Here is a 13,440-nt window from a genome sequence, read left to right on the forward strand (position 1 = left end):
GAAAGCTGTCCCATTGACATAATTAAACCTCCACTAATGAGCAGGAGAGTGTCTCCCGCTGACATAGTGCTGTCCACACTGGCACTTCTGTTGGTATAACTTACGTCGCTCAGAGGGATGCTTTTTCATACCCCTGAGTGACATAAGTTATACCGACAAAAGGTACTAGTGTAAATATAGCCAAACTAAAGGCAAAAGGATAAATTCAAACCCCATTGGACACTATAGCAAAACTCTTACAGACTTTAATGGGGACAAGATTGCACCCACAATGTTCATAATAAAAATACATAAAAATCAATAACACAACACAGAGTATTGTGACTTGAAGCAGTTTTTATAAATCTAACATTACTAACTTTTGACTAGCAACACCTTCTTAAAATCAAACTAGCATTCTGAATAACTAAAAAGCACCATAAACACATAACTGCTATTTTGTTTAACAAAAGGAAACCCCCATACCACATAAAACAGTTTTATTTAACAGACCAGTTATTAGTAACGGGCTATATTGTACTCTGGTTTCAATGGAGGGAGTGGTTTTAATGGAGGAGGAGCGTGTGTGAGGGCAGTATTTGTCTCGATAGAATAATTAGTCTATCACTATGTGTGTGGAGTGCCAAGACGTTAATGTCTGAAGTTTTTTAAAATCTTTGTGGGAATAGGCAAGTTTTAAAGAGAGCCTGTAACTTGGCCAAGAAGACACAGGAAATGTATGGTAGAGCCAAGAATATAACCCAGTCTCCTGAGTTTGGTCAGATGCTTTAATTTCAATATTTAAGCTTATTTAAAACAAACAGATAATAGCAAAGCCACACTTCTTGATGATTTGTTGTTATTATGGTAGGAAAACTGAAAGGGAAAGTTTTGGTTTTTTGATCCTAAGTTCTCTTTGTCAGGCTTTTTTTTCATATTTTATATTTTGATTTTGTTAATACATATCACTGTTAAGTTGGCATAAATGCATCAGACAAACTGAGACTATTTTTTTTTAAAACACTATGGTTGTTTCTTGATAATCACAAATACCTTGCAAACTGGCTAACGTGTTGTTCATTGTGTTTTGTTTTGTCCTTGCAGGCTTTGAAGAGGGATATAATAAACACACTCTCTGATCGTTGTGAAATATTATTTGAAGATCTGCTTATAAATGAGGCACCCGAGAAAAAAAGTAAGAGCCTAGAGAAGGAAAGCAAATTATCTTTTTCTAATGTAATTTGCCTTTGTTTTCCTGGAGTTCCTGCCTTTTGTAGTCCATCAGGATTTAATCTGAAGTACTGAAATCTGGGTGTAGTTAGAGGGAAACAAAAATGTATCAGGCAACACAAATTCTACTTGTCACTCCTTTGCCTCTTTTTTTATTTTTCAGCTATCCAGTTCAGAAGGGTTCCATTCAACTTCAGGCATTGTTCTTTGGACCTTTATTTTACCTCTATAATGTTTATTAAATGCCTTCTTGCCCCGAGTGTAAATTAAACTTCCACTTTATTCCCTTCTTGGCATAGCTGACCCTGAGTACAGTAAGGTTTAACCCATAGTCATGGACACAGCATCAAGATCTCTAATACAGAAGGGCTTTGATACTTAGGCCTGGTCTACACTACGCGTTTAAACCGATTTAACACTGTACCCATCCACACTACGAGGCCCTTTATATCAATATAAAGGGCTCTTTATATCGGTTTCTGTACTCCTCCCCAACAAGAGGAGTAGCGCTAAAATCGGTATTACCATATTGGATTAGGGTTAGTGTGGCCGCAAATCGACGGTATTGGCCTCCGGGCGGTATCCCGCAGTGCACCACTGTGACCACTCTGGACAGCAATCTCAGCTCGGATGCAGTGGCCAGGTAAACAGGAAAAGCCCCGCAAAATTTTGATTTTCATTTCCTGTTTGCCCAACGTGGAGCCCTGATCAGCACGGGTGGCAATGCAGTCCCAAATCCAAAAAGAGCTCCAGCATGGACCGTACGGGAGATACTGAATCTGATCGCTGTATGGGGAAACAAATCTGTTCTATCAGAACTCCGTTACAGAAGACGAAATGCCAAAGCATTTGAAAAAAAAATCTACAGGCTGCACAGTGCTGTGTGACAAGCGTAACGGGAAGCCAGAGACTCAAACGGACGCTCATGGAGGGAGGGAGGGGGTACTGAGGACTCCAGCTATCCCACAGTCCCCAGCAGTCTCCGAAAAGTATTTGCATTCTTGGCTGAGCTCCCAATGCCTGTAGGTTCAAACACATTGTCCGGCGTGGTTCAGGGAATAGCTCGTCAATTTACTCCCTTCCCCCCCACCCCACGTGAAAGAAAAGGGAAAAATCATTTCTTGACTTTTTTCAATGTCACTCTATGTCTACTGAATGCTGCTGGTAGACGCGATGCTGCAGCAGTGAAGAGCAGTATCCGCTCCTCTCCCCTCCCTGGTGGCAGACGGTACATGCTTGATAACTGCTGAATACCCCTGGCTGGCCTCGGGCGCCTCGGTAAAAATAGGAATGATTCCTGGTCATTCCCAGTAGATGGTACAGAACGGCTGGTAACCATCTTCATCATAGCCACGGGGGACTGAGCTCCATCAGCCCCCTCCCTTTCTGGTATAAAGAAAAGATTCTGTCCTGCCTGGACTATCATAGCAGGGAGGATGCTGGGCTCCTCTCCCCCGCACCGCTTAATGTCCTGCCTGGACTGTCATAGCATGGGGAGGCTGCCTCCCTCTCATTTTATCTCACTAACAAGTCACTGTTTCTTATTCCTGCATTCTTTATAACTTCATGACAAAAATGGGGGGGACACTGCCACGGTAGCCCAGGAAGGTTGGGGAGGAGGGAAGCAATGGGTGGGGTTGTTGCAGGGGCACCCCCCGTGAATGGCATGTAGCTCATCATTTCTGTGGGATCTGACACGGAGCAGCTGTACTCTCTGATACACTGCTTCTCTAGTACACTTGCCCCAAATTCTAGGCAGGACTGACTCTATATTTTTAGAAACCATAAAGGAGGGATTGACTCTGGGAGTCATTCCCAGTTTTGCTTTTGCGCCCCCGGCCGACCTCAGCCAGGGGCACCCATGATAGCAGCAGAAGGACAGATAACCATCATCTCATTGCCAAATTACCCTGGCAGCAGACAGTTACCAGTCGTTCTGTACCATCTTTGCTATCATGCAAAAGCAAATGAATGCTGCTGTGTAGCGCTGGAGTATCGCCTCTGTCCGCGGCATCCAGTACGCATACGGTGACTGTAAAAAAAAAAAAAAAAAAAAAGGCTGAACGGGCTCCATGGTTGCCATGCTATGGCGTCTGCCAGGGCAATCCAGGGAAAAAGGGCACGAAATGATTGTCTGCCATTGCTTTCCCGGAGGAAGGAATGACTGACGACATTTACCCAGAACCACCCGCGACAATGATTTTTGCCCCATCAGCCACTGGGCTCTCAACCCAGAATTCCAAGGGGTGGGGGAGACTGCAGGAACTATGGGATAGCTACCCACAGTGCAACGCTCCTGAAATCGACGCTAGCCTCGGACCACCGCCGAATTAATGTGCTTAGTGTGGCCGCATGCACTCGACTTTATACAATCTGTTTTATAAAACTGGTTTGTGTAAAATCGGAATTATCCTGTAGTGTAGACGTATCCTTAGTCAGAATCAGCCAGTTATTTTTGTGGTGTCCCCACCCAACAGTGAAATAAACAATATATCGAACCTGGCAAGATTCAAAAAGAAATTATCCATATCCTGACTATTAGGGATCTGGAGGAGACCTAACATGGGGGACAGACCATACCACATTTGCCTGGTGCAGGAGTCTTACACTGTCCTCTAAAGCATCTTCTGCTGACCATTGTTAGAGACAGGATACTGGACTAGATTGACCTTGGGTCTGATCCAATATGGGAATTGTTATGCTCCTGTCCAGATTTACAAATGTCGCCCATGTAGTGTTAAAGTCTCCAATATTTCACCTCTGAGGTTTCATATATATATAAAATACAAAGTTCACTTTACATTTAAATAAAAAGCTATATATCTTGCATGTCAGCTCAGCATATTGAATGAATTGTAAGGCTGTCTAGGTTTGTATTAATTCCAAGGCCAGAATTATTTTCACTAAATACATTTATTCTCCATAATAGTAAAACTTTTGCTATCTTAATATAATTACAAACTGTGAGACCAAATTAGTATACCAATACCATCCCAGTTGGTTCATGCTTAGATTATCCTTCAAACTCCATTCATTATCCTACATACTGTATAATAATTTTAAAGGAATGTTTTAAAATAACAATACTATGCCATCACCTGTGTGAAATGTTAATTTCTCCTACCTAAAATCTGCTAAGTTGGAGAGGAGGAAAATATCTTATGGTGTTTTGGGGTGTATTTAAAAAAAAAAAAAAAAAGGCAACTGTTTGACTCTAAAAGGAAAATTGAATGCTGCCAAATAGTCTTCTTCATCTACTTTAGGATGACATTAAGTTATGTTTATGGTGCTATGTGTACTGAGAAATAACCTCATTCTAAGTATTATTTTAGCTAACATTATCTAAAATGGGGAATGTGGCAGTTGTAGATTTTATTGTTTGCATGCAGTTTTCCATTCTCTCTTTAGGTGGCACTTGTACTCCATGGCTGCTAACTACATAAAACAATAACTAATTGTTTACTATCCTTTATGATGCTGAAATTGCGTACTGTTTGGCATATGCATCAGCTCCTTTATCTCCAACCTTCCTGTGAGTGCTCTTTGTATCATTTCTAAAGTGATAAGGGGCCTGGTCAACATTCTCAATTCATAATCATTTTTAAGGTCGTTTGGCTATTTCTAAGGACCACTGCAGAGCTGGTAATGTGAAAAATACATTTAAAAGTTTTAGTTAGTAGGAATATAATTTCCATTTACAAATATAAGTGTCTAGAACATACATGAAACAGTAATAATTAGGTTGGAAATATTTGAAATCCGACTTTTACATGATGCCTTGGACAGTCCTTTTTACAACAGTTTGTATAATGTATGCTGATTATTGAAAAGTCTATGCCATAGCTACACAAGTTCTTGTATAGTATATTCCTTCTCTTTCTTTCTAGATTCTGAGAGAGAATATCATGCCTTGCCTCACAGAGTGTTTGCCTCTATTGCTGGATCAAACGTGATGCTGTGTGATTATAAATTTGGAGATGAAACGGCTGGTGAAATCCAAGAGCGTTTTTTTGAGATGTTGGATCAAGTTGTGCATGGGGAAGCTATACACATAGCCGAGGAAATAAACATAGGTGAATATAGCATCTGAGTAAAGAACCAAATTAGACTACAACAGGGATTATGGATAAATTACCAACAGCACAAACAGACTTTATTTAAGTTCATTACATTATGCTGAAAGCCAACATTAAGCTTTGATGCAAACTTTATATCGTGTAGCTCTTGTGTATACTAGTATAATTACACCTTTGATATATACTTACTTATATTACAGAATAAGATGCTTAAGACTGCCATGTTTTATATATTATAAAGATATACTTGATATGTTTTTGCTTTCTCATGGGTTGTGTCATATATCGGCACTTCAGCTATCTAGAGCTTTGTTCAAGATAAGATGGCAAAAATGTTGGTATTAGTCACAACCCACAAAAATGCAAAAATAATCTTAAATCTTTTATTGTAGCAATGTACAAATATACATGGCTTCCATCAAGAAAGTAATGTAATTTAATTTAAAACTCCATGATTTCAGTGTGTCCATGTGTTATTGGTGACCTTATTTCATGAGGCATTTATAAATAGATTTTTCTTAAAGCCTAAGAGTCAAAAAATTGCGCCTCATATGAACTTTCTGACCTCTTATATTTTAGTCAAGAACTTGCTCAGTGGCGCAGTATTTTAACCAGAACAATGCTTTCATCAAAAAGATGTTTTCACAGTAAATGTAAAAATGTATTTCCAGCGTTTTTCTTGGGAGTTTTGTTTGGTGTTTGTATCTCATTAGTCCGAGTTTGAATTTGCCTGTGTCAAATATATTGTGCCAGACTATTTTTTGGGTGGGAGGAGTGCTCTCTATTTAAGGTAATTAACATGGAATTTCATTGCACGCTAAATAACTCCTTTTTTCATCATAATTAACACTCTCTCTATATAAACTTTTGTATTCCAGTGATTGAGGTTTTTTCATGCTTTTGTATTTTAAAAGTAGAAGTATTTTGTGGTATAGTTAGCTATATAGAGTTTCACTACTATATCACCTGACCACAGTTTCTGGCTGACTAACTCATAAGGAAAAAAATAGCCCTTTCCAGGTGAGAGAGTCAAATGTTGTGGTTGGAGAATACAGCCCATAATATATCTTGATATCTGAGGCATATTCATTCTCTCTCTCTCTCTCTCTCTCTCTCTCCTCTTACCCTATCCTCTTCCCCCCCATGTGGTTAGAGGAGTTTTATTCTATAGTTCTGTAGTGTCTTAAGTCAGAAACGTTTGGAAAATGTGAAAGAGTTGACTGTGTAGGTTGGAATTAGATTTATTTTGCTCATTTATTGTGATGAGTTCCATATTTCTGTTCAGAATGACGTAGTTATTTTTATACTAGATCCACATGTTCTGCTGGTAACAAGTGTTTTTACTATATCTTTTTAATGTGGCTCCTGCTAATGACCCACTGCAGTGGTTCAGTCTTTAACATTTTAAAACGGAAAATAGTAAGAAGTAGCCAGTAGTATCTGAAAAGTATAAGCAACTCTCAGATTGTAGTTCCATGGTACTTCAGTGCTTTGACATGAGCAACTGAAAGCTTTGCATTAGCAATTGGCTTCATTAAATCCTAGCTCCTGGCACCAACAAATTAAATACGTTCAGTAGGTTAACACTAATGCAATTTTAGTAGCTGTAATCGCTTATCGATCACTTGTTCATAAGTTAGTTTGCCTTCTCCGGAACTTAGAAGACAGTGTTGGCATTAGAAAGCATCTGCACTAGGTAATTGTACACAGCATTATATCAGTGCTGCTTTAGATTTGGGCATTGTGTGTCCTAGGCTTTAATCTTCTTTGGGTTACTACGAAGAACAGGTATTTATTTTATTTATTTATTTCTAATCCATCCTGTGAACCATGTGCATTAATGTCCTTCTCAAGAGTAACAGCCCCTGAAGTGATAACTGTGCTTGTAGGAATGCCATCACAGAGCCATATAAACCTGATGGGGTTTTCCCTCTCCCCAGCAACATTACCCTGACCAGAGTTATGAAGATTTTTATATGTTGACTGAAAAAGGTTGGTTTTTTCTGAATGCAAAATTCTGAGCTTTATTATGAAATTGAAACCATTATTAAAATATATATTTAGAAAGAGCACAATGTTTCTAGCTTTTCTTTCTAATAGGTTCTGAAATATCAAATTATTTTTTGCACTGTGTTATTTGAACTGCAGATCTCCACACACACTGTAAACCGATGAACATATGTATTTTTTCTGTGGAAAAACCATGGTATTTTTGATACTTAAATCTTCTGGTAACTGTAGTAAATGAACACATGATGCAAGTTTATTCTTGATTAGCACTTGAAACCTCTGCATCCTGTTAAATAAGTTGATAAGCAATTGTGTTCGTTAGTTGCAATGCTGAAATATGTCCAGTACAAGGCTATTGGTTTCTGGAGTAAAAACATGTAGAAACATATTTTCACAAAGGGAGGAAGTTTGATTGATTTTGAAATGACATAATTTGTGTGTAAGTTTTATATGGCATTAGAATTTCATAAGCTAGCCATACATCAGTCATCTCTGATGATACACCGGCCACCTATCTGATCAGTCAAAATCCAGTTTAAACTTATTCCAATAGCTGGTGATGTAATGGTGAAAGTACTTCTGGAAGTGTAGCAATTTCTCTAATGAGTGCGTGAGACAGAGGGCACTGCCTTATATTGCTCAACAGTGATTCCTCTAGATTAATTAATGGGTCTGGCAGCCTCACTTATGAGGAGTTCTGTTTATATTTAGACAAAGTAAAACTTCCTTTATCTAGATTCTACTTCTGCAAAATGTATGGACTTAATCCAAAAAGTAACTTATAACAGCCAAGACATAATACAGTATAATATTATACTGCAAGTGGTGCCTCCATACCCTGCTATGGTACAATGGTGCAGTGAAACCTATATGAAAAACCACTCCTTTAGGCAAAGCATGTCTTAGAAGACAACCCCAGAGTATCTCCAAACATACAAAGTCCAATTCTGCTCTGCCTGTGTTGAATTGCTACCTCCAGTGAGTATTGACTTTGGTCCCTTGAGTGGTTGCCTAAGACAGATTTCACTGTATAATTTCCCTTGTCATGTTCATAATATATTATTTTGATACAGGCTAGGATCCTGCTGGTATTATTTTGTTGCTGCAGCTCAAAAATACATTTTCATCTTCCTCATGCTACTAACTTGAATGCTATACCCTCTTTAATGGTCAATAAATTTCAGATATTTACCCAGCAACTGACAGGTTGTATTATGATTTTTAGATTCCAGTCTCCATTTCCTTATATTTGCTGATAATTGGCTGTGCTTTCTTTTTTGTTCTTCTTCTTTCACTAAAAGATGAAGTTACTGGGTCTAAGTTAAAGAGTATATTACTTAGAAATGTGAAATCACATGGTGCTCAAAGCTCCTCCTTAATATAAGAGATTTTAAAAATTATTATTATTAGTTGCTAGATAGGAAAATCTTTTTCTAACTAGAACAAGGCCAACCTTTAAGGATTCTGGTGCAAAAACACATTGAAACATACTTGGGAGTGGGGGATGGGGAACGCTTAGCCTTAACTTTTCCCAGATTACATCCAGTGGAACTTCACTTTTACAGAAAATACCAATAGAAGCCCCTGCTTGCACCATTAGCAGATTAGTATTAATAGATTCATCCCGTGTAGTCACTTGTTTATTGCACACCTGAAGCAGTCTGGGTGAATTTTTGTGTGTATGCTTAAAGTAAATCATAGAACTGTTTTATGCTTGAGGGAGAAAATTCACATATTCTGAAAGTGCCATTGTTTGGCTGCGATACAGAGCCCTTCAACTTTAGATCAGTGGTTTATTTCTAGTCTAAGTCAACAGTGGCCAATGTGTTTTCCTCTATGTATGAAATCAGTTAGTGAGCTCAATCTAGTTATAACTGGACAAGTGTCCACCAAACCATTGGCACTTTTAGTACAAACACAGGACTGGATTCTAAATTTATTCTTCCGGTCTCAAAAATTGGCCAGAATTGAAGTACACAGACAAAGAGGTGTACTGTCTGGGCTGTACTTGGTCTATGGAAAAATTAAAGGACTTCAGTGTTTGGGAACCCTGTGTGCCATATTTTTGCATTGATTAATGGATGCTTTGTCCAATGTGTGTGTCTAACTAATATTGTTAAATATACATAGTCTCAATGTGTTTACAGCAGGGCAGTGCATTGAGAGGCACTGTCAATTTGAAACCCACCCAGTATTTAAAAAATAAGTGAAAAGTACTTTGTCATTACATTGCCCCTGAGCACCACCTCCCATTCCCATCTTTAATTGAAGTTTTACAATCAGATTTCCCAATTTAAATTTTTTCTCTCTTATATTTTGAAGTTTTTCTATACAGGGATAAGAGATATCCAGCTGGGGATGGGTGAAACTAATTACACATAAGGTTCTGTCAAACGCACAAAATAAACCAAAAAAAGATATTCCCTCCCCTCCCCATCCAATCTCTTTATTATGTAGTCTTAGGTATTACCTGTAACAATAATAGGTGAAATATTTTCACATCTAAATGGTGGTTTCTGTGGTCTCCTTTATAACTATTTTTAGTCATGATTTTGAAAAAAAGTACTCTATGCAGCCTTGCATTTCAGCTACTGCCAACAGCACAAGGAGACAAAATGCAGTAAAACAAACAAAACTGAAAGATTTGTTTTTCATTCTGAGAAGAAATAATTTAGTTTCTTCTTGTAAATACCCAGTTTAGAACCCAATCCTATGGACAATTATGCACCTGAGTAACTACTCGTGTCAGTTTTCTCATTGACTTAATATTACTCGCTTAAGTGGTTCTATTTATGTGCTTAAATCTAAGCTTCTAGCCCTGAGCTTTTAAACTTCTTGGAGTGGAGGTTCTGGGGGAAATTGTGAAAAATGACTTCAGCTCTAAATGTCAAAGTCACCGTTGAAAATGGGCCTTAGGAATGTAAGTCACTTAAGTGTTTTTTTACAGTTTTGCCTTTTTGTCTCTTTAACTGGTTTGTAAAGCACTTAACATTCTGTTGGTGCTATACTGCTGCTACTATTATTACCAATAAGAACATAAGAGCTGCCATACTAGATCTGGTCCATTTTTCCCAGTATCCTGTCTCCCACAGTGGCCTGTACCAGAGCTTCAGAGAGAGTGTACAGAATGGCAGTTATGAAGTTACCCATACTTATTTTTCACTCCCAGCTCCTGGTCATCAGAGATATAGGATTGCCTTGAGCATGGAGTTGAGTGCTTAATGATCTTGACTAATAGCCATTGACGGAACTATCCTCAGTGAACTTATCAAGGTCCTTTTTGAACCCAGTTACACTTTTGTCCATCGCAACATCATAGCAATGAGTTCCACAGGTTGGTTGTGCATTATGTGGAAAAAGTACTTCCTCTTGTTTGTATTAAACCTGTTGCCTATTTCATTGGGTGACTCCTGGTTTTTGTGTGTGAGATGGAGTAAATAACACTTCCCCCCCACACCATTCATGATTTTAAAGACTTCTATCTCCCCATATCTCCCCAGTTATCTCTTTTCAAAGCTGAACAGCCCTAATCTTTTAGACTCTCCTCCTATAGAAGCCATTCTGTACTCTTGATCATCTTTGTTGCCCTTCTCTGGACCTTTTCCAGTTCCTGTGTATCCTCCTTGAGATTGGGTGACCAGAATTGGACACAGTATTCAAGGTGCAGGAGCACCATGCATTTATATAGTGGCATGATATTTTCTATCTTATTTTCTATCCCTTTCATAATAATTCTTGACATACAATAGTATATCTCTTTTGACTACTGCTGCACTTCGAGTAGAAGTTTTCAGAGAACTATCCACAGTGTCTCCAAGATCTTTCATGGGTGATAACAGCTATTTTAGAACCCATCATTGTATATTTGTGTGTTTTTCCAATATGCATTACCTTGCACGTATCTAGGTTGAATTTCATCTACCATTTTGTTGCCTAGTCACCCAGTTTTGTTAGATCCCTTTGTAATTCCTTGCAGTCTGCTTTGGAGTTAACTATCTTGAATAATTTAGTATTGTCTGCAAACTTTGCCATTTCACTGTTCACCCCTTTTTCCAGATCATGAATAGGTTGAACAGCTCAAGTTCCAGTAGAGATACTTTATTACTACTATTGATAATACAAAATGGTAAATATATCCACTGGTAGAGCAGATCAGGAATTATAAACTTAATGTTCTTTTTGAATTATTGTGATTGCAAAATATAGGTGTGTTTTTATAAACTTTGAATGAATACTTGGTTTTGCTAAACTTATCTCTCTGTTTCATGCAGTTGCTATAAGTCCACTTGTTGACAACACAGATGACACGCAACAGATGCAATTGACAAAAGCAACACTACTGTTGAAATTTCAACAAAACATGGGTATGTTACCTCCAATAAGCCCATTAAGGCACTGTAGAACTGATATGTATAGTCTTTCACTGTCATTTGCTCCCACAATAGTGACAGTAATTTCAGGATGTGAGGACATAGTAAACGGCATAATTTAGTTTAGAGTTTAAAGCATAGGGTTAATAAATGGGAAAAAAAGTGACATGTTCTTCAGTGGGCTTAAGCCAAATAGTTATGTGCTTGCTAAAAGTTCAGAGATTATTTGGTTCACTCTTCAACGGCTCAGTTTTGCAATTTACTGAACATTTATTTATTTAGTCTTTGCATATTCGCCGAGCCAAGCAATAGCGTTCTTAGTGGCCAAGTGGTGCTTTTGGAGTCCACCACTGAATTTGGTTAGCGGACACTCCTCTACAATGTGTATCATTGTTTGATCTACCACGCAGCTGCAGCTTTGATTGTCTAGTTGGCTCCACCAGAGGCCTTGCCCAGTCTGGAATCAGTTAATTGGTGATGAGGCAGGTCGAAGCCAGGCAGGTGAGCTGTAGGGTCTGTGACGAGGAACTGATTGGTGGTTGATATTAAGCACCAGTCTTCCCGCCACAGGGACTCTGCTGTCACATCCTGGCATGACAGCCTCAAACACAGTGAGTGCTGTGAGGAAAGATGTATAGCTGGTGGGTTAGAAAGGTTGTTGAACAAGGGCAAGCTTGGGTTGGCACGTACTATATCAAGCAGCTTACCAGCTGCAATCTCCCTCCTGATTGAGGGGGAGCAATATGGCTCAGAACTGGAAGCCATGGAAGACGAATCAGTCAGAAACTTCCTGTGATGATGCACGTGGTTGAGAGGAGTTTCACATCAACAAGTTTGGTGTGTGCCAACCATCTCCATACTGGTGCACAGTACTCTGCTACTGAGTACGAGATGGCAAGGGCTGAAGTCCTTAGGGTTGGAGCATCTACTCCCTATGAAGAACCTGCCAGTTTGCTGAGAAGGTTGTTGCGTGTCTTGACCTTCACTGTTTTCTTGCTCAGGTGGCTTTTGTATGTCAGTGTTCAGTCAAGGGTCACGCCTAAGTAAACTAGATATGCTTCAGCCTCTGGCCATTCGTTACGATGTTCCATTCCCTCTTAATGTTGGCATGTGAAGGTGGAATGTGTTAGAGACTGTCTTGCTGATGCTAGACTGAAGGCGCGCCATGTCTTGCAGTAGTCTGCCAGCTTTGCAGCATTGTTACTCAGGATCTTTTCCAATGCAGAGAAGGTCAGAGCCAGTAGCCCGCAGCAGATGTCTGCATAGATGAATTTGTGTGACTGGATTGCTGGCACTCTGGCCCTGATCTAGCCATGCACATAAGATCGTATTTTAAGGATGTGAGTAGTCCTGTAGGCATCTGACTCTCATGCTTAAAGTTAAACACATACTTATGTGCTTTGCTACATCGGGACCAAAGTGTTCAGCATTTTGTAGGATAAAGTCCAAAGCAAATAATGAAATATTGATGGGGCAGCATGAGGGGTTTGTAATATTTATAAAGAAACTTTAATCCTGATGAGAGAAACAATATAGTACTGGTGATTTTAAATATAACGTCAGTAGCCTTTTAAAAATATTTCCAGTTGTAGGTGATCAGCATATCTCGGAATCAGAACCAGATCTAAGTTCCAGAAAACAGATAATAAGGAAACCTGCCATTAAAACAAATGGCTGAGGTAGCCCTGTTGCTTTCTGGGAAGCCACCATTTTAATATCCTCTCTTTTGACAATTAAGAAAGAGAGCAGGCAAGTGGCTTCTTCCAAGGTGCATT

At 39.0% G+C, this 13,440-nt stretch overlaps 1 protein-coding gene across 8 annotated transcripts in view; it reads left to right on the plus strand.

The window, feature by feature from the left end:
• Window positions 1–13,440, plus strand: part of ODR4 (odr-4 GPCR localization factor homolog) — a 40,067-nt gene that overhangs the window by 23,382 nt on the left and 3,245 nt on the right. For 6 of the 8 annotated variants that reach the window (XM_050961451.1, XM_050961454.1, XM_050961453.1 and 3 more), the window contains 3 exons: window positions 1,084–1,174; window positions 5,097–5,282; window positions 11,567–11,659. In XM_050961451.1, the coding sequence (XP_050817408.1) occupies window positions 1,084–1,174; window positions 5,097–5,282; window positions 11,567–11,659 (370 nt within the window). Of the gene's footprint in view, window positions 1–1,083; window positions 1,175–1,372; window positions 2,476–5,096; window positions 5,283–11,566; window positions 11,660–12,075; window positions 12,167–13,440 lie in introns of those variants that run through there. The other 2 variants (XR_007775379.1, XM_050961456.1) reach the window with 2 other exon arrangements.

This window comes from Gopherus flavomarginatus, chromosome 7 (assembly GCF_025201925.1).
Source record: "Gopherus flavomarginatus isolate rGopFla2 chromosome 7, rGopFla2.mat.asm, whole genome shotgun sequence".
NCBI classification, from domain to species: Eukaryota; Metazoa; Chordata; order Testudines; family Testudinidae; genus Gopherus; species Gopherus flavomarginatus.